The sequence below is a fragment of the Rattus norvegicus genome, chromosome 13, assembly GCF_021556685.1.
Source record: "Rattus norvegicus strain SHRSP/BbbUtx chromosome 13, alternate assembly SHRSP_T2T, whole genome shotgun sequence".
Lineage (NCBI taxonomy): Eukaryota > Metazoa > Chordata > Mammalia > Rodentia > Muridae > Rattus > Rattus norvegicus.
In genome coordinates this window covers 65,352,910-65,378,669 of record NC_141546.1, presented here as the reverse complement: position 1 = coordinate 65,378,669, position 25,760 = coordinate 65,352,910, and the positions used below count along the sequence as shown (strand labels likewise).

General features: G+C 39.4%; 1 protein-coding gene across 2 annotated transcripts in view; it reads left to right on the top strand.

Annotated features, from left to right (window-relative positions):
* The window catches only part of Hmcn1 (hemicentin 1), a 457,385-nt gene that overhangs the window by 290,444 nt on the left and 141,181 nt on the right, over positions 1-25,760 (top strand). For both annotated transcript variants that reach the window (NM_001271292.2, XM_087580179.1), the window contains 7 exon segments: positions 643-819; positions 1,879-2,030; positions 3,436-3,559; positions 6,027-6,202; positions 14,573-14,669; positions 24,450-24,572; positions 25,369-25,530. In NM_001271292.2, coding sequence (NP_001258221.1) covers positions 643-819; positions 1,879-2,030; positions 3,436-3,559; positions 6,027-6,202; positions 14,573-14,669; positions 24,450-24,572; positions 25,369-25,530 — 1,011 coding nt within the window.

The window sequence follows — 25,760 nt, the reverse complement described above, 5'->3', positions numbered from 1 at the left end:
AGCTGCTCCTCAATCCTGGTCTTTCTCATGCTCCGGTCACTTTGGTCTACATCACTCTGTCACTTCTAGGCTATTCTTAACAATATGTAAAAATTATAGAATCCAGGATTGTGCATGGTAGATGGTTTTGACTTGACATGTCAACAATTTTGTAGGAAATGCACAATAAAGTAATGGGATAGGCTAAGAAATCTACCTTCAAGTACTATCGACATATTAGAAATAATACAAACAGTACTTTTGATTGGTTCAATTTCAGAACTCATTCGCTGGATTCAACAGTTTTCTTAGAATTATCATCTCTTAAAAATGGAGAGATGGCTCAGAGGTTAAGAGCACTTCCAGAGGTTCTGAGTTCAATTCCCAGCAACCACATGGTGGCTCACAACCATCTGTAATGGGATCCAATGAACTATTCCATTGTGTCTGAAGACAGCTACAGTGTACTCATATAAATAAAAATAAATAAAACAAAAACAAGAAGTCAACTCTCAAGAGATGTGCAGGACATTTTAACTCAAGGATTAAGTATAAGAATAGAGCATTATTTAGTTAGACACCTCTTAATATATTTACTTCAGATTCAACTTAGTTGATTGAATTTTGAGAGAAAATCTTTTACTTCTCGCCTTCTCCCTTCAGTTCTCACATGGTACAAAGACAGCCATCCACTCGCAGGCTCCACAAGTGCAACCTTCCTGAAGAGAGGGCAGATCCTTGAGATTGGAAGTGCTCAGATCTCAGATGCTGGCATCTACAAATGTGTAGCCATCAACTCTGCTGGAGCTACAGAATTGTTTTACAGCCTACAAGTTCATGGTAAGTGCTTCAGCGCTCAGGTTCATACTGGGTAATGGCCACATGGGTAATGGCCACATGCTCTTATCAAACTATAATGTGGGTAAGCAATGGAACTATGCTATTAATAGTTTTACTTAAAGATCCGGTGCTCTAAAATTGGCAAACTTTCTTATCCCTGATATACTAAAAATGCCCAGGTTTCACACACTGTTGATTACTTTAGATTACTTGTTGAAATAATTAGTGATGGTTTTGTCAGCTAATAACAATACCATCTTTGCTAATGCAACTCATGGATATTAAAGAAATGATTTCAAGAGATATTGACAATTGGAATATAGCAGCATATGCAATCGAGAAAGGTATGTGTGTACACACAAGTGCTCTCAATCTCTCTCTCTCTCTCTCTCTGTGTGTGTGTGTGTGTGTCTCTCTCTCTCTGTGTGTCTCTCTCTGTGTGTGTGTCTCTCTCTCTCGAATCAATAGTAAGAATTCACTCAGTGCCAGTGAGATAGCTCAACAGATATAAGCACTCTCTGAACTTGGGTGGAAAAGTCTGATGTCCCCGTGCCCACTTGTTATCCCAGCACTCCTATGCCAAGACGGATGCTGGCAATAGGATCTCTCTGAAGCTCAGGGACCTGCTATCATGGAGTCCAGAGCCTGGCAGAAACAAGAGATTCCCTGACCCAACAAGGTAGAAGGAGAGAACAGACTCCCGCAAATGACCTTCACACATAGGTACATGCACAGACACACACACAGACACACACACACACACACACAAATAATAATAATAATAATAATAATAATAATATAATTTAAATGAACTCTGACATTGAAAACTGACCTCTTATAATAACTAGCAACATTTTCTTATCCTCCTATGCCAAGCTGAGACACTGAAACTTGCTCTACATACTTCACAGGATACTGTGATTCGATCTCAGATAAGATATGAAACACTTAGTCAAAATAACAAGGAAGAAATTACCTTGTAAAAAGTACTAGGGAAATTAGTGGTTTTTCACTGTCCTGCGGTGACAACATTCATTATTGTTTTCTTCCCCTTTATAGTGCCTCCTTCGATCTCAGGGAGCAGTTCCATGGTGGAGGTGGTGGTGAACAATCTAGCAAGGTTAGAATGTGAAGCCAGGGGCATCCCTGCCCCCAGTCTGACCTGGTTGAAAGATGGGAGTCCAGTCTCTAGCTTCTCTAATGGAATACAGGTATCTTCTTTCTTTATGACCAATGTGTTCAACACAGAATACTCAAAAATTCATGAAGATGTTGAAAAGATTTGAGAGGAAGAGTTAACAAATGTTATTTTTAAAGGAGTATGTGCACATGTGCTCACAAATGCCTGTCCTAGACACACAACTGATACACACACACACACACACACGTATACACAAGCACACACACATACATGCACATACACACATACGTGTGCGTGCACACACACGCACACACACACACACACACACACGCATACACATTAAATGCACAGTATCTCAGAGATGCTATCCCTCACATGTGACTGTTAAGTTTAACCCGTTTGCTATGGAGAGCTGTTCTCTCCTTGCTCAGGCCTGCATCTACTCCTGGCACAAGGAATAGTCATCAACAAAAAGCACAGGAAATTTGTGGTAGGATTTTGTTTAAATGTCTGGAAATAATGAATCTGTGAGGCACATAAAGCATGCATGTGTCCATAAAAACATCAAAGAATGAAGGGGGAATTATAATAGAGACGTTATGAAAAATGAAATCTGAGTCTCAGAAAAAATTAAAGGCAATGCATTGACTTTGAGTTAAAAACTCAGAAGCAGCCTTGACGCCAGGAGTTAGAAACACAGAGGCGTGTGCACAACATACATCTCTTGTTTTATTGTGCTTGCATTTCATTGTCCTTTGCAGATACTGGTTTTGTTTTTTGTTTTGTTTTTTTTTTACAAATTGAAGCTTTGTGCCAACTGTGAATTGAGTAAGTCTGCTGGCCCCTGTCCCATAGTTGAGATGCTCACTGATGTTTTTAAGCCTTAAAATAGCATTTACTGAAATACGCGAGCGCGCGCGAGCGCGCGCGCGCACACACACACACACACACACACACACACACTTTGCTTTAGACTTACTGCTATTGCACTCTTAGTAGACTACAGTGTACTGTTAAACTGTACCTTAATACACATTGGGGAACCACAATTCTCTATGACTTGTTTTACTGCAATCTTTGTTTCATTGCAGTGGTCTGAAACTGAACTCAAAATATCTCTGATAGGTGCTTGGATTGATCATAAAGGTTACCTTATTTTGCCCAACACAGAATATAGTTCTGACATTCAGTTGTTCAGATTTGATGATTGAGAAAGACACAAAGTTCACATCAATATTAAAAGAAATTGCTGGATCTGTAGGATAATAGAACAGTACATGTGGCTAAATATTTTTGGCTAATACTATTGTGATGTCTTACCTATTTGATCTAAGAAAACTCTGGATAATTACCTCCTTTCTTTCCCTCTTCTCTTTGGTACCTATTGTCTTTCTCTCCTCTATGAATATTTATGGAAATGATAAGTAATTCCTACTATTCTCATATTGGTTAATTAGCTTTGTTTTTCTGTACAGGTTCTCTCAGGGGGTCGCATCTTGGCACTGACCAGTGCCCAAATGAGTGACACAGGAAGGTACACTTGCGTGGCCGTGAATGCTGCTGGGGAGAAACAAAGGGACTTTGACCTCAGAGTATATGGTGAGACAAGCAGCTGCCTATGCACTGAAATAGATGTTAAGGGAGATTGTCAACAAGGAGAAACAGATAAATGGATGATTTAGCTAAACTGGTTCAAATCGAATTCTGTTTCTGCTTTATGTTTGAGTTTGATTGATTTTAACCCTTTTAAGTTCCAAGGTCATTGGAGCTGAGGAGATGATTCATCTGGGCATAAGGGCACCTGTTCAAACGGGAGAAGTTGAACTTAACCCTCTGAAACCCATGTAAAAGCTGGGCATGGCCCTATGTGCCTGTAACCCGAGTGTTGGGGGCTAAAAGAGGTAGCTATCTCCCAGGAGCTCATTGGTCAGCTAGGCTAGCCAATCAGAACACATCAGGTTCGTGAGAGACCTTGTCTCCAGGGAATAGGCAGAGAGTGATAAAGACACCAAGCATTCTGTTTCAGTGCTTATATAAATACACCCCAGACACATATAGCAACACACATGGTTTATATGCATATACCCCAGACACATATAACAGCACACAGTTTATATGCTTATAGCCCAGGCATATATAACAACACATATATAACAACACACATGGCACACACCTACCAAAATAAAATTTTAATTAGAATGTGTACACTGATGTAGGGTGTTTTATAAAGCATTCTGAAGCACAAGACTACAGCTGGCAGCTGTATATAATTTAACTATAGTGAGTGTCTGTTGGAAAAGCTCTCTTTATGTATTCTTCTCAAAGCCATGCTTCCTTGCCTTTAACTATACTTACAAGAGACGCGTTTTGTGATCATCCCAATATCCTTGAGTTGAGGCCTGTTTGAGAAATAGGTTAAACTAGATATGATTTCAGATAAAATTCATGATTTTCCCCTACTCACACTGCAGCTAGATTGTCTAGAAGTGGGTAGCATTGAGTATTGACTCCATCTCAGAATAAGTAACCCCAGAACAAGGCTGGGGCTTCAGTGACCTCAATTCATACATGATATTTGTCAGTCTACAAATAATATACCTTGATATCTAGAACAGTCATAAAGAAAACATGCCTTCTTAAATTCTATGAAAATACTCTGTTGGGTATTTTCATCTTTACGGTCCATTTATTCCTGTTTTACTGAAGCCAAGGACCCAGGGACAGCACACAGATGTCTCTCTTATTTCGTAACCCTTTCCCTCTGCAGCAGATCTGGCATCAGGAAACCCTGGTGGCTACAGACACACAATGTTGCTGGTCGGTCTGGGACATTGATCATTCCTTTACCACATGCTGGGTTATTAAGCCTGAAACAGCAGCCCATAGACTGTAATAATATTTTTATTACCATAATCTTGTGTCTAGCAAAGCATTTGGAAGGCCCTTTGGGACCCAAGTGAATATAAACAGACTAGTTTTTCCCTTGACCACAAAATCAAAACCAAACAATAACCACAACACAAAAACACTATAAATACATTCCCTGGTGGTTGAGGCAATTAGTGAGAACTGGCCAAGGAAAGTCTCCCCCTTGCTTTTTTCAGAGAGGCCTTTTTGTAACAGGTCCTGATTTCGTCCCTCACTTGTCTTTTCTGAATGTAGATGTAGACAGGCCTGAATGAGTCCTCGATGGCCTATAGTGCCTATTCTCCTTCAAAGCCACACCAAATCACCTGGGAACAAAAGACAGCGTATTTTCAACACACCCGAGGGAAGGGAAGTCTTTTAAGATTCTATCAGAAAGCATTTCAGCATCTGACAAGCCCAAAGGCCAGGGGATCCTTATTCTAATCTCGTTAAAGTATCAACAGACCTCCTCGATTTCTGCAGTTATGAACATGTCCTACAGCTGGTCACCGATGCTGACGTAGCCTCTTCTCTGTTATTTCAGTTTCCCCACAGTCTTTCACACCAGAGAAAGTTGGTAGGGCAGAGAACTCTAAACCACAGGTTGGTAGATGCTACCAGCCATAGCATTTTGTGAAAATCCTTACCAATCACTTATTTTATGTTTGCACATTTCTGACATGGGGACTTGCCGGACAACTTCTACAACCTCTTCCTCATCCTCTGAAAGATGTTGCCTCAAATAAATATTAAACTTATTTTTTTTGCAAAAGACACAGATAAATATTGAAATCATGTTTTAAAATTCATTGTTGTTTCCAAAACATTTCATGGGCGATTTGCTATTTCGAAAGCTCCAAGAAGGCCCATATAGTTCTGTGCAGTTCTTAGATGTAACTGGTGAGAACTTCGAATTGTAAAAGCTCTTAAAGATGAAAACAATTAGTGAGTGGAATCTATGGTCCACATGAACATATTAATCAGTAATTTAACATTGCCTCTGAATAAAATGAAGCCCATAGTGTATACAAGAATGATTGTGTCTTTTATCTTAAAAACAACATAGTTCTTCTGTGTGTATCTTATAACTTGATCATTAGTGGACATTCATAGTGTGCTGGCCTGATTTATCCTGAGAGAACACTCATCTTTCATTTAGCTCCACCCAATATTATGGGAGAAGAACAGAATGTCTCTGTCCTCATTAGCCAAACTGTGGAGTTATTTTGTCAAAGTGATGCTGTTCCCCCACCTACTCTGATGTGGTTCAAGGATGGCCGCCCTCTGCTGAAGAGACCGGGTCTCAGTATCTCTGAAAATGGAAGTGTGCTTATGGTAAGGCTGTAGATTCATTTCCAGTTCCCAAGCACATGGTTTCAGTGTTGTGTCTGTTGAACATGCTGATCATTTATAAATGTTCTATTGCCATCTAATACGATTCTAGGAACTCTATTTAATAGCCCCAAGTATATTCTTAAGATAGCATTAACTAATTTGATATATAATATTAAATATTTAGTCATTCATTCATACGTTAGCCAGAAACCGTCTAAAAGGGGACAAATATTATAAAAGTACTTTAAGAATTTCCTTATGTATACTCATTCAACCAATCAGCAACAGCCTACTTTAGTTGCTCTGGATAAGGTTGCCTCTCATATCTTCAGCATCTTGTAATCTTACATAAATCCACACAAAGTTAAAATCACTTCATCCCAGATGTGCAGAACTGATGTAAATTTGGGTTATGACCAAGTGGGTGGTACTGAGTATTTGGAGAGGGGCAGCAAATGGTGAGGCTCTGCTTATAGGGAAGAATGTTGGGAGACAACCTAGTTTTATAGCTCAGAGAGGAACAAAATTTCTGACTAAGGAAAGCAAGTAAGTTAGGTCATAGGAGATAGAGAAGTTCACAAAGTGAAGATTTGAGAGAACATTGACAGGAAGTTCATCCAAGTCAAATTGAACTGGCGTTTGAAGAAGGCTGAGGAATTAGGCTGAAGGAACCCAAAGGTTCGAACGTCCGTAACCACAATGTATATTTGTAAAATTCTGCTAATAGCACAACTGAGAAAATGAAAGTATAGACAAGCAATGTGTCCTCTTGCCAAGGAGCATACACTGAAGTGGAACACAGGGAGCGTAACTCCGAAACCCATGTTACTAGCTACATATCGCCTCCTTCCTCAGGAGGATTGTTACCGACAACCAAGAATATTGAGGAGGTAATGAGTGTCTGCATGTGGGAAAGGCAGCAGGCTAAAGAGACTTCCCAAGGAAGACCGACGCACCGTGATGAATAGGATCTCATGCATGCTAAAGAAAAGGGGTGGGGAGGCAGCACCCCACGAGCAAACTTGAGCCTCGGGACCACAGGTAAGACCAACTTTTCTGCTGCAAGAGACCTGCCTGGTGAACTCCAGACACAGGCCCACAGGAACAGCTGAAGACCTGTAGATAGAAAAAACTACACGCCCGAAAGCAGAACACTCTGTCCCCATAACTGGCTGAAAGAAAACAGGAAAACAGGTCTACAGCACTCCTGACACACAGGCTTATAGGACAGTCTAGCCACTGTCAGAAATAGCAGAACAAAGTAACACTAGAGATAATCTGATGGCGAGAGGCAAGCGCAGGAATCCAAGCAACAGAAACCAAGACTACATGGCATCATTGGAGCCCAATTCTCCCACCAAAGCAAACACGGAATATCCAAACACACCAGAAAAGCAAGATCTAGTTTCAAAATCATATTTGATCATGATGCTGGAGGACTTCAAGAAAGACGTGAAGAACTCCCTTAGAGAAACACAGGAAAACATTAATAAACAAGTAGAAGCCTACAGAGAGGAATCACAAAAATGCCTGAAAGAATTCCAGGAAAACATAAATAAACAAGTAGAAGCCCATAGAGAGGAGTCACAAAAATCCCTGAAAGAATTCCAGGAAAACACAATCAAACAGTTGAAGGAATTAAAAATGGAAATAGAAGCAATCAAGAAAGAACACATGGAAACAACCCTGGATATAGAAAACCAAAAGAAGAGACAAGGAGCTGTAGATACAAGCTTCACCAACAGAATACAAGAGATGGAAGAGAGAATCTCAGGAGCAGAAGATTCCATAGAAATCATTGACTCAACTGTCAAAGATAATGTAAAGCGAAAAAGCTACTGGTCCAAAACATACAGGAAATCCAGGACTCAATGAGAAGATCAAACCTAAGGATAATAGGTATAGAAGAGAGGGAAGACTCCCAGCTCAAAGGACCAGTAAATATCTTCAACAAAATCATAGAAGAAAACTTCCCTAACCTAAAAAAAGAGATACCCATAGGCATACAAGAAGCCTACAGAACTCCAAATAGATTGGACCAGAAAAGAAACACCTCCCGTCACATAATTGTCAAAACACCAAACGCACAAAATAAAGAAAGAATATTAAAAGCAGTAAGGGAAAAAGGTCAAGTAACATATAAAGGCAGACCTAGCAGAATCACACCAGACATTTCGCCAGAAACTATGAAAGCCAGAAGATCCTGGACAGATGTCATACAGACCCTAAGAGAGCACAAATGCCAGCCCAGGTTACTGTATCCTGCAAAACTCTCAATTAACATAGATGGAGAAACCAAGATATTCCATGACAAAACCAAATTTACACAATATCTTTCTACAAATCCAGCACTACAAAGGATAATAAATGGTAAAGCCCAACATAAGGAGGCAAGCTATACCCTAGAAGAAGCAAGAAACTAATCGTCTTGGGAACAAAACAAAGAGAAGAAAAGCACACAAACATAACCTCATATCCAAATATGAATATAACAGGAAGCAATAATCACTATTCCTTAATATCTCTCAACATCAATGGCCTCAACTCCCCAATAAAAAGACATAAATTAACAAACTGAATATGCAACGAGGACCCTGCATTCTGCTGCCTGTAGGAAACACGCCGCAGAGACAAAGACAGACACTACCTCAGAGTGAAAGGCTGGAAAACAACTTTCCAAGCAAATGGTCAGAAGAAGCAAGCTGGAGTAGCCATTCTAATATCAAATAAAATCAATTTTCAACTAAAAGTCATCAAAAAAGATAAGGAAGGACACTTCATATTCATCAAAGGAAAAATCCATCAAGATGAAGTCTCAATCCTAAATATCTATGCCCCAAATACAAGGGCACCTACATACGTAAAAGAAACCTTACTAAAGCTCAAAACACACATTGCACCTCACACAATAATAGTGGGAGATTTCAACACCCCACTCTCATCAATGGACAGATCATGGAAACAGAAATTAAACAAAGACGTTGACAGACTAAGAGAAGTCATGAGCCAAATGGACTTAACATATTTATAGAACATTCTATCCTAAAGCAAAAGGATATACCTTCTTCTCAGCTCCTCATGGTACTTTTTCCAAAATTGACCATATAATTGGTCAAAAAACGGGCCTCAACAGGTACAGAAAGATAGAAATAATCCCATGCGTGCTATCGGACCACCACGGCCTAAAAATGGTCTTCAATAACAATAAGGGAAGAATGCCCACATATACGTGGAAATTGAACAATGCTCTACTCAATGATAACATGGTCAAGGAAGAAATAAAGAAAGAAATTAAAAACTTTTTAGAATTTAATGAAAATGAAGATACAACATACTCAAACTTATGGGACACAATGAAAGCTGTGCTAAGAGGAAAACTCATAGCGCTGAGTGCCTGCAGAAAGAAACAGGAAAGAGCATATGTCAGCAGCTTGACAGCACACCTAAAAGCTCTAGAACAAAAAGAAGCAAATACACCCAGGAGGAGTAGAAGGCGGGAAATAATCAAACTCAGAGCTGAAATCAACCAAGTAGAAACAAAAAGGACCATAGAAAGAATCAACAGAACCAAAAGTTGGTTCTTTGAGAAAATCAACAAGATAGATACACCCTTAGCCAGACTAACGAGGGGACACAGAGAGTGTGTCCAAATTAACAAAAATCAGAAATGAAAAGGGAGACATAACTACAGATTCAGAGGAAATTCAAAAAATCATCAGATCTTACTATAAAAGCCTATATTCAACAAAACTTGAAAATCTGCAGGAAATGGACAATTTCCTAGACAGATACCAGGTACCGAAGTTAAATCAGGAACAGATAAACCAGTTAAACAACCCCATAACTCCTAAGGAAATAGAAGCAGTCATTAAAGGTCTCCAAAACAAAAAGAGCCCAGATCCAGACGGGTTTAGTGCAGAATTCTATCAGACCTTCATAGAAGACCTCATACCAATATTATCCAAACTATTCCACAAAATTGAAACAGATGGAGCACTACTGAATTCCTTCTATGAAGCCACAATTACTCTTATACCTAAACCACACAAAGACCCAACAAAGAAAGAGAACGTCAGACCAATTTCCCTTATGAATATCGACGCAAAAATACTCAATAAAATTCTGGCAAACCGAATCCAAGAGCACATCAAAACAATCATCCACCATGATCAAGTAGGCTTCATCCCAGGCATGCAGGGATGGTTTAATATACGGAAAACCATCAACGTGATCCATTATATAAATAAACTGAAAGAACAAAACCACATGATCATTTCATTAGATGCTGAGAAAGCATTTGACAAAATTCAACACCCCTTCATGATAAAAGTCCTGGAAAGAATAGGAAGTCAAGGCCCATACCTAAACATAGTAAAAGCCATATACAGCAAACCAGTTGCTAACATTAAACTAAATGGAGAGAAACTTGAAGCAATCCCACTAAAATCAGGGACTAGACAAGGCTGCCCACTCTCTCCCTATTTATTCAATATAGTTCTTGAAGTTCTAGCCAGAGCAATCAGACAACAAAAGGAGGTCAAGGGGATACAGATTGAAAAAGAAGAAGTCAAAATATCACTATTTGCAGATGATATGATAGTATATTTAAGTGATCCCAAAAGTTCCACCAGAGAACTACTAAAGCTGAGAAACAACTTCAGCAAAGTGGCTGGGTATAAAAGTAACTCAAATAAATCAGTAGCCTTCCTCTGCACAAAAGAGAAACAAGCCGAGAAAGAAATTAGGGAAATGACACCCTTCATAATAGACCCAAATAATATAAAGTACCCCGGTGTGACTTTAAGCAAGCAAGTAAAAGATTTGTACAATAAGAACTTCAAGACTCTGAAGAAAGAAATTGAAGAATACCTCAGAAGATGGAAAGATCTCCCATGCTCATGGATTGGCAGGATTAATATAGTAAAAATGGCCATTCTACCAAAAGCGATCTACAGATTCAATGCAATCCCCATCAAAATACCAATCCAATTCTTCAAAGAGTTAGACAGAACAATTTGAAAATTTATCTGGAATAACAAAAAACCCAGGATAGCTAAAACTATCCTCAACAATAAAAGGACTTCAGGGGGAATCACTATCCCTGAACTCAAGCAGTATTACAGAGCAATAGTGATAAAAACTGCATGGTATTGGTACAGAGACAGACAGATAGAACAATGGAACGGAATTGAAGACCCAGAAATGAACCCACACACCTATGGGCACTTGATTTTTGACAAAGGAGCCAAAACCATCCAATGGAAAAAAGATAGCATTTTCAGCAAATGGTGCTGGTTCAACTGGAGGTCAACATGTAGAAGAATGCAGATCGATCCATGCTTATCACCCTGTACAAAGCTTAAGTCTAAGTGGATCAAGGACCTCCACATCAAACCAGACACACTCAAACTAATAGAAGAAAAGCTAGGGAAGCATCTGGAACACATGGGCACTGGAAAAAATTTCCTGAACAAAACACCAATGGCTTATGCTCTGAGATCAAGAATTGACAAATGGGATCTCATAAAACTGCAAAGCTTCTGTTAGGCAAAGGACACTGTGGTTAGGACAAAATGGCAACCAACAGATTGGGAAAAGATCTTTACCAATCCTACAACAGATAGAGGCCTTATATCCAAAATATATAAAGAACTCAAGAAGTTAGACCGCAGGGAGACAAATAACCCTATTAAAAAATGGAGTTCAGAGCTAAACAAAGAATTCACAGCCGAGGAATGCCGAATGGCTGAGAAACACCTAAAGAAATGTTCAACATCTTTAGTCATAAGGGAAATGCAAATCAAAACAACCCTGAGATTTCACCTCACACCAGTGAGAATGGCTAAGATCAAAAACTCAGGTGACAGCAAATGCTGGCGAGGATGCGGAGAAAGAGGAACACTCCTCCATTGTTGGTGGGATTGCAGACTGGTACAACCATTCTGGAAATCAGTCTGGAGGTTCCTCAGAAAATTGGACATTGACCTGCCTGAGGATCCAGCTATACCTCTCTTGGGCATATACCCAAAAGATGCCCCAACATATAAAAAAGACACGTGCTCCACTATGTTCATAGCAGCCTTATTTATAATAGCCAGAAGCTGGAAAGAACCCAGATGCCCTTCAACAGAGGAATGGATACAGAAAATGTGGTACATCTACACAATGCAATAGTACTCAGCTATCAAAAACAATGACTTTATGAAATTCACAGGCAAATGGTTGGAACTGGAAAATATCCTGAGTGAGGTAACCCAATCACAGAAAAACACACATGGTATGCACTCATTGATAAGTGGCTATTAGCCCAAATGCTTGAATTACCCTAGATGCCTAGAACAAATGAAACTCAAGACGTATGATCAAAATGTGAATGCTTCACTCCTTCTTTAAAAGGGGAACAAGAATACCCTTGGCAGGGAATAGAGAGGCAAAGATTAAAACAGACACAGAAGGAACACCATTCAGAGCCTACCCCACATGTGGTCCATACATATACAGCCATCCAATTAGACAAGATGGATGAAGCAAAAGAAGTGCAGGCCGATAGGAACCGGAATTAGATCCCTCCTGAGAGACACAGCCAGAATACAGAAAACACAGAGGTGAATGCCAGCAGCAAACCACTGAATTGAGAACGGGACCCCCGTTGAAGGAATCAGAGAAAGAACTGGAAGAGCTTGAAGGGGCTCGAGACCCCATATGTACAACAATGCCAAGCAACCAGAGCTTCCAGGGACTAAGCCATTACCCAAAGACTATACATGGACTGACCCTGGACTCTGACCTCATAGGTAGCAATGAATATCCTAGTAAGAGCACCAGTGGAAGGGGAAGCCCTGGGTCCTGCTAAGACTGAACCCCTAGTGAACTAGACTGTTGGGGGGAGGGTGGCAATGGGGGCAGGATGGGGAGGGGAATACCCATAGAGAAGGGGAGGGGGGAGGGGGGTGTTTGCCCGGAAACCGGGAAAGGGAATAACACTTGAAATGTATATAAGAAATACTCAAGTTAATAAAAAAAAAAAAGAAAGAAAAGTGGTGGGAATATCCTGGGAATTATGACGCTGTTTTAATAAAGGAAATAGTGATCCAGAAAGGAAAGGTCAGGCCAAACTAACTAAGCAAAGATGGCTGAGGCAGCCGAGCTATATAACCAAAAAGTGTGGGTGCTGCTCGTGCTCAGAGGATGAGTCTTATGTTCTAGAAAGCACCTGGCAAGATCTCAAAGCTTAGATGTGGCTGAATGACAGAGAGAGGCATTCCTGTGAACATAAATTTCAGTGTGTGTAGATGTTCTTTTCTTTAGGTAATGGGGAATTAATCCTTAGATCCACTGATGTCTTCCATGAACCCGTGCCAGACCACCTGGGATGTACAAGTCCCATTGGCAGGAGTAGAGAGAAAACCCATACAATGAGACATTCTACAGAACCCAACCCTAACTAGTTAGTGAATACCTTCTTAACAGTATACCCAGCATTTTCCTCACACATGAGAGTAAATTAAACAATGGAATTTGGCCCTTTTTCTTTCTTTTCTTTTTTCTTTTGCTACGAGTACCCTAGGCACTTCATTCGATGTTCGTCCCTGCTTTCCAAAACACCAACGTCCCCATTCTAAAATCTTTCTGTGAGCTCTACAGTGTGGTGGCTTCCTTTGCCTTGCTGTAGACAGGTAACTCGACAGAACAGCCTAAATAAAGAACAAAAAAGAATTTACCTGGGCTTATCTTTTTAAAACATTCCAGCCTATTATAACTGAGAGGGGATAGTAAATGGCACTGGATGGAATATCAGAGATTGTGAAGAAGCAGAGAGAAACGGAGGCAGCTGGGGCCGGGTCTGACCCTCAAGGGCGTTACCACAGTGGGCTGATTTATTCAGAGACATGGACACCTCACAGCATGATGGTCCCACACTGGCACTGCGAGCTAGTGAAAACATTTTCAGAAAATTTTACCTCTAATTTTCATATCAATTTTATAGTGAAAATTTTACTTAATTTCAAGAGTCTCCCAAATTTAAATTCCAACTTTGCTCAAAATTCAAGTCCAAAGTCTCCTCTGGACTGAATACAGTCTCTCGGCTGAGAGCGTTGCAACAATTTTCTAAGTGGCATCCTTTCAATTTATAATGGCAAGGAACAAACAGCCTAATTCTAAAAGAGAAGAGTGGAGGTATAGTAAAATAAAATATGATGTGGCATAAAGTCTCATTTCTAATTCTTCGTTTAAAATCTTCACTTCCTCAAATGATGAAATGAATTTTACATTTGACTTACTCAGAAAATGAAATTTTTAAATAAAGGGATATAAGGTGGGGGAAGGGGAGGTCGTTTTTAAACATGACCTTGATTTGTTTTATTTGAGATTGAAGATGCTCAGGCCGGAGACACTGGTCGATACACCTGTGAAGCGACAAATGTTGCTGGGAAAACAGAGAAAAACTACAACGTTAACATCTGGGGTGAGTATAATGAGCGCTTGTCAAGGGCAGCATAGGGGAGCTTGTGATTTGCTTTTCCTTACTGCTTCCAGTTTTAAGCTGCGTTTCTCCATTGCAGCTCTTCTATGGAAATGATCGGTTTCCTGAGTAGCTACTCCATGCAACGATCCAAACCTCATTTAGATGAGCCGAGGCCCTGAGCCTGAACCTGTCAGTCATTTCGACTTCTGTGTGACCCGGTTCCTCTCAGGCCTAACGTACCTGTTAGTGTTTACAGCCAGGGCTTCTACTGTTGGGGTTTTTCTAGACACTAGTGTGGGGTTTGTCAAGTGAGAGTAAATTAAAAAGCCATTACATATGCAAATTGTGTTCATGCCCTGTAAGCTAGCAGAGGACACTGCACTGCTAGATAAGAGGCTATTATCACTCGAACCTTTTAACATTTGACACTAAGATAGTGTACACTGCCTTGGCTGTGACTATCTATCTGCTAACTTGTTTAAAATGCTCCCATTTCCAGCTCTTTACCGTTATTTTAATTATCACTTTGCATCTCTTTGTGGCATACAGTCTCATTTTTAGTTATTTGTTTTCAATTTTCACTCCGTGAAATGCTTAAATGGGTTTTACATTTGACTCGCTTAGAAAAGTGACATTTTGAAATAAAAAGATATGTAAAGTTTCTTCTTAATTTTGACGGACAATTTAATCTTTTAATTTTTAAAACTTTATTCATTATTGATTGTTAAAGTAATCTATATTCACAAAAAATGACGAAATATAATAGGAATGGAACCCCCAGAGCTTAGCAGCAGAACCATAGCCACGGCCCTGCTTTGGAGGCTCCTTTCCACACATCTTGAAGCCACACATCCACTGCACCAGTCTCAGGTACTGGCTTCTGGTCGTCACCTTTTTTTCTTTGCCGAGTTACTTCTTATAGTTTCTGCTAAGAGAATCCCTCGTGCTGAAGCTGGAAAATTGGACTCTATCTTGCCAAAGTCTGCATTTCTGGTGGAGATTGGTTCTGAATTTCCTCAGTGATCCTTACCTGCCTTCAGTTAGACTCCTGTGCTTATTGTCAGGGCCCTTCTTTTCTTTTTGTTTTGTCTTTTTTTTTAATTATTGTTCTTGGATATTTTGTGTATTTGCATTTCAAATGTTATCCCCTTTCCCCCCCTCTCCCATAGCACCTTCTCCCTCCCCCTGTTTCTATAGAGATGCTCCCACTTCTACCTACCTATTCCCACCTCAACGCCCTGACATTCCCCTAAATTGGGAAACAAGCCTTCACAGGACCAAGGGCTTCTCCTCCTATTGATGCTGGACAATGCCATCCTCTGCTGCATATGTGGCTGGAGCCATGGCCCCCTCCATGTGTACTAATTGGTTGGTGGTTTAGTCCCTGGGAGCTCTGGGGATTCTAGTACATTGATATTCTTTTTCTTCCTATGGGGTTGTAAACCCCTTCAGCTCCTTCAGTCCTTTAACTTCTTTCTCCATTGGGGACTCCGTGGTCAATCCAATGGTTAGCTGCAAGCATCCTCATCTGTATCAGTAAGGCTCTGGCACAGCCTCTCAGGAGACACCCATATCTGACTCCTGTCAGCAAGCACTTCTTGTCATTAGCAATAGTGACTGGATTTGGTGGCTACATATGGGATGGATCCCCAGGTGGGGCAGTGTCTGGATGACCTTTTCTTCAGTCTCTGCTCCACTCTTTGTCCCTGTATTTCCTCCAGTGAGTATTTTGCTCTCCCTTCTAAGAAGGACTGACACGTCCAATTGTTGGTCTTCCTTCTTCTTGAGCTTCATTGATCTATGAATTTTGCTTAGGTATTCCGAGTTTTGGGACAATATCCACTGATTAGTGAATACATACCATGTATGTTCTTTTGTGACTGGGTTACCTCACTCAGGATGATATTTTCTTGTTCCATCCATTTGCCTAAGAATTTCATATAGTCATTGTTTTGAATAGTTGAGTAGTATCCCATTGTGTAAATATATCACATTTTCTGTATCCATTCCTCTGTTGAAGGGTATATGGGTTCTTTCCAGCTTCTGCCTATTATCGGTAAGGCTGCTATGAACAGAGTGGAGCTTGTGTCCTTGTTATATGTTGGAGTATCTTTTGGGTATATGCGCAGGAGTGGTTTATCTGGCTCCTCAGGTATAGCAATGTCCAATTTTTTGAGGACCAACAGACTGATTAGCAAAGTGGGTGTACCAGCTTGCAATCCCACCAACAATGGAGAAGTGTTGAACATTTCTTTAGGTGCTTCTCAGCCATTTGGTATTGCTCAGTTGAGAAGTCTTTGTTTATCTCTGTACCCCATTTTTAATAGGCTTATTTGATTTTCTGGAGCCTAACTTCTTGAGTTCTTTGTATATATTAGATATTAACCCACTATCAGATGTAGGATTGGTAAAGACCTTTTCCCAATCTGTTGGTTGCTGTTTTGTCCTATTGACAGTGTTCCTTGCCTTACAGAAACTTTGCCATTTTATGCAGTCCCATTTGTCACTTCTTGATCTTAGAGCATAAACCATTGGTGTTCTGTTCAGGAAATTTTCCCCAGTGCCTACTGTTTGAGGCTCTTCCCCACTTTCTCTTCTATTAGTTTCAGTGTATCTGGTTTTATGTAGAGGTCTTTGATCCACTTGGACTTGAGCTTTGTACAAGGAGATGAGAATGGATCAATTTGTATTCTTCTTCTTTTTTTTAATTAACTTGAGTATTTCTTATATACATTTCAAGTGTTATTCCCTTTCCCGGTTTCCGGGCAAACATCCCCCTCCCCCCTCACCTTCCTTATGGGTGTCCCCCTTCCAACCCTCCCCCCATTGCCACCCTCCCCCCATAGTCTAGTTCACTGGGGGTTCAGTCTTAGCAGGACCCAGGGCTTCCCCTTCCACTGGTGCTCTTACTAGGATATTCATTGCTACCTATGGGGTCAGAGTCCAGGGTCAGTCCATGTATAGTATTTAGGTAGTGGCTTAGTCCCTGGAAGCTCTGGTTGCTTGACATTGTTGTACTTTTGGGGTCTCGAGCCCCTAATTTGTATTCTTCTACATACTGATCTCCACTTGAACCAGTACCATTTGTTGAAAATGCTGTCTTTTTCTACTGGATGGTGTTACCTACTTTGTCAAACACAAAGTGACCATAGGTGTGTGGGTTCATTTCTGCGTCTCCAATTCTATTCCATTGATCTGCCTGCCTGTCTCTGTACCAATACCATGCACTTTTTATAATGATTGCTCTGCAATACAGCTTGAGGTCAGGGATGATGATTCCCCCAAAAGTTCTTTTATTGTTGAGGATAGTTTTCACTATCGGATTTTTTGTTATGCCAAATGAATTTGCAAATTGCTCTTTAAGTTGGAATTTTGATGGGGATTGCATTGAATGTGTAGATTGCTTTCCACAAGATGGTCATTTTTACTGTATTAATCCTGCTTATCCATGAGCATGGGAGATCTTTCCATCTTCTGAGAGCTTCTTCGATTTCTTTCTTCAGATACTTGAAGTTTTTGTCATACAGATATTTCAGTTGTTTGGTTAGAGTCACACCAAGGTATGTTATATTAGTTGTAACTATTGTGAAGCATGTCCTTTCCTTAATTTCTTTCTCAGCTTGTTTATCCTTTGATTAGAGGAAGGCTACTGATTTGTTTGAGTTAATTTTCTATTCAGCCACTTTGTTGAAGTTGTTTATCAGCTGAAGGATTTCTCTGGTGCAATTTTTGGTGTCACTTAAGTGATATTTTGACTTCTTTCTTTCCAATTTATATTCATTTGACCTCCTTTTGTTTTCTATTTGCTCTGGTTAGGACTTCAAGTACTATATTGAATAGGTAGGGAGAGAATGGGTAGTCTTGTCAAGTGATTTTAGTGGAATTCCTTGAAGTTTCTCTTCATTTAGTTTGATGGCTGTATATTGCTCTTACTCTGTTTAGTTATGAGCCTTTAATTCCTTATCTTTCCAAGACTTTTATCATGAAGGGGTGTTGAATTTTGTCAAATGCTTTCTCAACATCTAATGAGATGATCATATGGTTTTGTTCTTTTAGTTTGTTTATATAATGGATAATATTGATAGATTTCTGTATGTTAAGCCATCCACACATCCCTGGGATGAAGTCTACTTGATCATGGTGAATGATCGTTTTGTTGTATTCTTGGATTCCATTTGTGAGAATTTTATTGAGTATTTTTGTGTTGATATTCATAAAGGAAATTGGTTTGAAGTTCTCTTTCTTTTGATGGGTCTTAATTGTGGCTTCATAGAATGAATTGGGTAGTGCTCCTTCTGTTTAATTTATTTTGTGGAATAGTTTGAAGAGTATTGGTATTAGGTCTTCTTTGAAGGTCTGATAGAATTCTGTCCTAAAACCATCTGCTCCTGGGCGTTTTTTTTGGTTGAAAGACTTTTAGTGACTGCTTCTATTTATATACAGATTTTGGGACTGTTTAGATGGTTTATCTGCTCCTAATTTAACTTTGGTATGTGGTATCTTTCTAGAAAATTATCGATTTCATCCAGATTTTCCAGTTTTATTGAGTATAGGCTTTTGAAGTAGGATGGATAATTTTTTTAATTTCCTTAGTTTCTGTTGTTATGTCTCCATTTTCATTTGTAATTTTTGTTAATTTGGATACTTTCTCTCTGTCCTCTGGTTAGTCTAGCTAAGGGTTTATCTATCTTGTTGTTGAGTTCCTGTTTTTTTTTATTCTTTGTATATAGTTCTTTTTGTTTATACTTGTTTGATTTCATCTCTGAGTTTGATTATTTCCTGGTATTAGGTCTACTCCTCTTGCTTCTTTTTGTTCTAGAGCCTTCAGCTGTGCTGTCAAGCTGTTAGTGTATGCTCTCTCCAGTTCCTTTTGGAGGCACTCGGTTTTCTTCTTAGCACTGCTTTCATGGTGTCCCATAAGTTTGTGTATGTTGTGCCTTCATTTTCATTACATTCTAAAAAGTCTTTAATTTCTTTCTTTGACCAAGTTGTCATTGAGTAGAGCATTGTTCAGCTTCCATGTGTATGTGGGCTTTCTGTTGTTTTTGTTGTTATTGAAGACCAGCCATAGTCCATGGTGATCTGATAGGATGCATGGGATTATTTCAATCTTCTTGTATCTATTGAGGCCTGTTTTGTGACCAATCATATGGTCAGTTTTGGAGAAGGTACCATGAGGTGCTGAGAAGAAGGTATATTCTTTGGTTTTAGGATGAAATGTTCTATAAATATATGTTAAATTCATTTGGTTCATAATTTCTGTTAGTTTCACTGTGTCTCTGTTTTGTTTCTGTTTCCATGATCTTCCCATTGTTGAGAATGGGGTGTTGAAGTCTCCCACTATTATGGTATGAGGTGCAATGTGTGCTTTGAACTTTAGTAAAGTTCGTTTTGTGAATGTGGGTGCCCTGGCATTTCGAGCAAAGATGTGCAGAATAGAGAGTTCATCTTGGTAGATTTTTCCTTTGATGAGTTTGAAGTGTCCTTCCTTATCTTTTTTGATAATTTTTTGTTGAAAATCTATTTTCTTCTATATTAGAATGGTTACTCTAGCTTGTTTCTTGGGACCATTTGCTTGGAAAAATTTTTTCCAGCCTTTTACTCTAAGATAGTAACTGTCTTTGTCACTTAGGTGTGTTTTCTGTATGCAGCAAAATGCTGGGTCCTGTTTACGTATCCAGTCTGTTATTCTGTGTCTTTTTATTGGGGAATTGAGTCCTTTGATGTTAAGCAATATTAAGGAATAGCAATTGTTGTTTCTTGTTATTTTTGTTGGAGGTGGAATTTTGTTTGTGTGTTTGTCTTCTTTTGGCTTTTTTGCAAGGAGATTAGCTTCTTACTTTATCTAGGGTGTAGTTTCCCTCCTTGTGTTGAAGTTTTCCATCTATTATCCTTTGTAGAGAGCTGGATTTGTGGAAAGATATTGTGTAAATTTGGTTTTGTTATGGAAGATCTTGGTTTCTCCATCCATGTTAATTGAACGTTTTTCTGGATATCATAGCATGGACTGGCATATGTTTTCTCTTAGGTTCTTTATGACATCTGCCCAGGATCTTCTGGCTTTCATAGTCCCTGGTGAGAAACCTGGTATAATTCTGATAGCCCTGCCTTTATATGTTACTTGATCTTTTCCCCTTATGGTTTCAATAATCTTTTGTTTTGTGTATTTGGTATTTTTCCTACTATTTGAAAGGAGGAATTTCTTTTCTGGTCCTATCTGTTTGGAGTTCTGTAGGCATCTTATATACTCATCGGCATCTCTTTCTTTAGGTTAGGGAAGTTTTCTTCTATAATTTTGTTGAAGATATTTATTGACCCTTTAAGTTGGGAATTTTTACTCTCTTCTATATCTATTACCCTTAGGTTTGCTCTTCTCATTGTGTCCTGGATATCCTGGATGTTTTGGGTTATAAAGTTTTTGCTTTTTGCATTTTCTTTTACTATTGTGTCAATGTTTTGTATGGCATCTTCTGCCCCTGAGATTCTCTCTTCTATCTCTTCTATTCTCTTGGTGATGCTTGTGTCTATGACTCCTGATGTCTTTCCTAGGTTTTCTATCTCCAGGGTTGTTTCTGTTTGTGATTTCTTTATTGTTTCTATTTCCATTTTTAGATCCTGGATGGTTTTGTTCAATTCCTTCACCTGTTTGGTTCTGTTTTCCTGTAACTCATTAAGGGATTTTTGTGTTTCCTCTTTAAGGGCTCCTTGTTTACCTGTGTTGTCCTGTATTCTTTAAGGGAGTTATTTATGTCCTTAAGTCCTCTATCTTCATCATGAAATGTGATTTTTAAATCCAAATCTTGCTTTCCAGTGTGTTGAGATATCTAGTATTTGCAGGGAGAACTGGGTTCTGAAGAAGCTAAGTAGTCTTGGTTTCTGTTGCTTAGGTTTCTGTGCTTACCTCTTGCCATCTGGCTATCTCTGATGTTAGTTGGTCTTGCTATTGCTGACTGGAGCTTGTCCCTCCTGTAGGCCTGTGAGCCTGTGAACCTGTGATCTTAGGAGTGAGAGTGCTCCTGGGAGACAAGTTCTTAAGGGCAGGTTTTGGGTCTGGAGGTCTATAAGACTGCCCCAGCTCTGGGCACAGATGGAGACCAGAAGAGTCCTGTCCAAGCTACCCAGTGGCTCCTTTGTCCAGTGTGTTCTAGGCAGGCCGCTCCTTGAACAGTCAATGGAGTGAAAGTGGGGTCCCACCTGTGGGCTTTGGAGGGAGAGTACTCCTGGCAGACTGGCTCTCTGTGGGCAGGTTTTGAGTCCAAAGGACTGTGGGACAGCCTTAGTTCTGGGTGCAGATGGAGACGAGAAGCTTCCTGTTCCAGGCTACTCAGGACAATTTAATTTTAATACATACCTGTGTGTGGAAATAAGTTGTTAAAAATAATTGTCATTTTAATATTATTGCAGTAAATTATAATAAAAGCTACTGCTCACTTTGTAAACATCCAGGAGGAAAATGTACTGAAAACAATGGTATGAATTTGTGTTTAAATGGTACAGTTTGCCATATAGCAAGCTTATATTGAGCATATATGTGTCATTAATGTCTATTCCTAACTCTTCCCATCTTGTATGCCTCTCCAATTAACCTTTTTCTTTTTAATTTCTTTCAAATGATAAAACTATTCCCATCCCAAATGGGACAGGGCACTGAGCTAAAAGTTGTAAAGTAAAGGTCAAGAGGGTGGCTCCAGACAGGAAATTAGGAGTCAGAATCACCTTGAAAGTGAGATTAAAGTAAACCTGTGCCACATACTTTCTCTCAAATGTGGAATCCAAAACCAAGACAAACAGAAATCCTGAAAGTGGAAGAAGGCACTAGGGAGGTGAAAGGGATGGGGAAAGAAAATAAAGGAGAGGGGAGGAGACAGTACAGATAGACATGAACAAAAAAATATAGTAGAAGTACTCAGTGAAACTAATTAACAAAACAAGTGATGTGGAAACAAGAGGCTTTGGAGGTAAATATGAACCAACACTGTGAAATTATCCACTACACAGTTGGAAATGTAAACAAAGTTAGAGACACTGCTATTTGTAGATGGAGGCTAAGATTCCTCACAGAAATGTGTACAGAAGATTGTCATACGGAATGTCTTCCAAGAGTATTATATGGACATGGGGACAAAAAAAGGAGGCCCTAAGTGGAAAACTGAGTAGTTAAACAGGCAAGAGGAAAATCTACTAAAAACAGTGATATGAAAACTAAGGACAACAATGTCCACAGAAAAATAAAACAGACAATGAATAATTTGTACCTAGATGAATGCAAAGATTAATGAATAATGCGATATACTGTAGAGAAATCACTACATATAAACTGTAAGTTGTCCTTTACTAATAAATATGCTAATGCCTCTGAAGGAAAGAGTTTAACAGTGGAAATCAGGGTGCACTAAATATAATAATGAATGATTTTGGAGATGTTTGAGATATTGAGGATAAGGTCACTTGAAAATATGCAGTCTTTCTCTGTTTCCATGTGTAGTGACTACTGAGAAAGGAATTTTCAGGTTAGAAAGCTCTTTAAATAGTTACTTTAACTGTAAGAGCTATTTTAGGTTAGACGGAAAGACATGAGGGGTTAAGTGTCATACAATTGAGACCATAACCATGAGTAGGCATTAACTGTGAATTAGATGAAAGCAATACTAGGCCTGAAGAAGAGGCTTAATCAGTGAACTCAGCATTGCTCACCACGGACTAGTCTGGTACAGAAGGTAGGAAGGAAATATGTGGTAGAAAGGCAGAGAGGGTGGATTGGCCAATGCTCTTCAGTCAGTGTATTTGGTTCTAAGTGTCGGAGGGCACATTAACGAGTTTTAAAGGAATACTGGGATGCTCAGATACGTTTTAAAGGAAGCAACTGTACTCCAGATGTGATGAAGAAACTGAATCTGGATGGGCGGAGGCTACAATCTGTGCTCCTCAATCTGCTCGGCTCATGGATGGTGCTGTATCTCTGAGAGAGGAAGAAGAGCCGCTCTACTCAGTCCTGGACAGGTCACAGTTGGCATTGCTTCTTGAGCATCATATGTGACATATGATGTAACAAGTTTGCTGTATGATCTAGATTTCAGAGAGAATCTTCACTGGGTTCATAACTACTTAGATTCGTGGAAGCCCTGGGAGTGGATAAGGATAGCATTGAAAGTGGAGATTCTGAGTTTAGAGGCACGTTGATCTGTGGTTATGATATTTTCTTTTGTGGAACTCATTGCCTGTTGGATACTCGATGGCAATAAACTCTTTAGAATCCTAAAGGAAAGGTATTACCAAATAAGAGTGAAGAGTGAGTCAGGCAATTTCGAATATTGGCAAAAATAGAGGGTGAAGTTATTGATTATGAAGTCCAAGGTGGAAAGAGGTCAATAAACAAGAGAAGACATTTGAATGTGGAGAAATTTGAAATCCTTCCCTCCATTCTTTACTGGGCATTGTATGCTTATTGTTTTCGAGTTATGTTTAAGCATCTAATATGTCAAAGCTTGTTGGGCATCATAGTCTAGGTCAACTTCAGATTTGGTATCAGCATCTTCACACCAGTGTTTAAATATCTATAATAAACTATGCTATTCTGAGTGTTCCGTTATAGAATTTATTTGACAGTGGGAACTCTCTGCTATTAGAAATTGACTGCAGTCTTTAGAGGTGACATTTAACCTTATTTGCTTTTCTCTTCCATCATTTGCATAGAAGCCCTTTCTACTGTGTGTAAAGTGTTAGGGAAAGTACATGACACAAAAATTGTAGAATCAATACTTATTTTCCTTTTTCTTTCAGTACCTCCTAGTATTTATGGCTCTGATGAGCTCGTGCAACTCACAGCCATTGAAGGGAATCTTATCACTCTCCTATGTGAATCAAGTGGAATTCCACCCCCAAATCTTACTTGGAAAAAGAAAGGTCAGTTTGCATCCCTAAAGTTTTTAAATGATAGATAGATAGATAGATAGATAGATAGATAGATAGATAGATAGATAGATAAGCTAACATGTCAGTTTGTTAAAGAACCAAAAACAACCCAGGGGCTGGAGAGGTGACTCGGAGATTAAGAGCACTGACTGCTCTTCCAGAGGGCCTGGGTTCAATTCCCTGTGCCCACATAGCAGCTCACAACCATCTGTAATGAAAGTTCCAGGGGATCTGACATCTTCACATTAGCATACATGCAGGCAAAATACCTAGGTCCATAAAGTATCAATAGATAGATAGAAAGATTTTAGACAGACAGACGATAAAAAATAATAACAGAAACCTTTCCAGATGTTTGCATACTAAATGCTAGATAGCAAAATTGCTTTGTAATAGCTTCCAACATGTGATATTTCAATATCATCTCAAAGAAGATCATTTTCAGAGTGTTCACCAGACAAAACAACTTTCTGCATTATGTCCTTGCTTTTTAATCAAATGTATTATAGAGCATTTCTCATCATCAAGAGTCTACCATTCAAGGAATTATTGTTTTCTTCACAAATGTCCTTAAATTATTTTCTAAAGTAAACATTTATGGCAGTTTTGCAACATATGTTAGGCCTAAAGTCTGTAGTTGAGTAGATTTTCATTAGCAAGTATTTATCTCAGGGCTGTGTACCATTTAGGTACTTAGACTGGTAAGTAAACAAACCAGTTCCCATCTGGGCAGGCGTAGAAAAGCCACATTTTCTCCTCAGATTCTTCCATTTGGTTTTGATTTCAGGTTCTCTGGTGTTGGCTGACGCTGCAGGACGTGTTCACATTTTATCTGGTGGCCGACGGTTACAAATTTCAATTGCTGAGAAAGCAGATGCAGGACTCTACACGTGTGTGGCATCCAACGTGGCTGGCATTGCAAAGAAAGAGTACAACCTTCAAGTGTATAGTAAGTCATTGACCTCCTCAACCTCTGGGTCCAAATTTCTTCTAACGATTTTTATCTTCCCTTTCTATTTCTCTTTAGAGCTGTAAGAGCCTTTCACGGTGGTACAGCTCTACCTCGCATGTAGTATAAATCATGCTGACATAACCAGAGAACAATTACTTCCCTGGGGCCATTATTCATCCATCAATACAGCTGTTCATCCCCATCATCCCACCAGTAACAGACACATC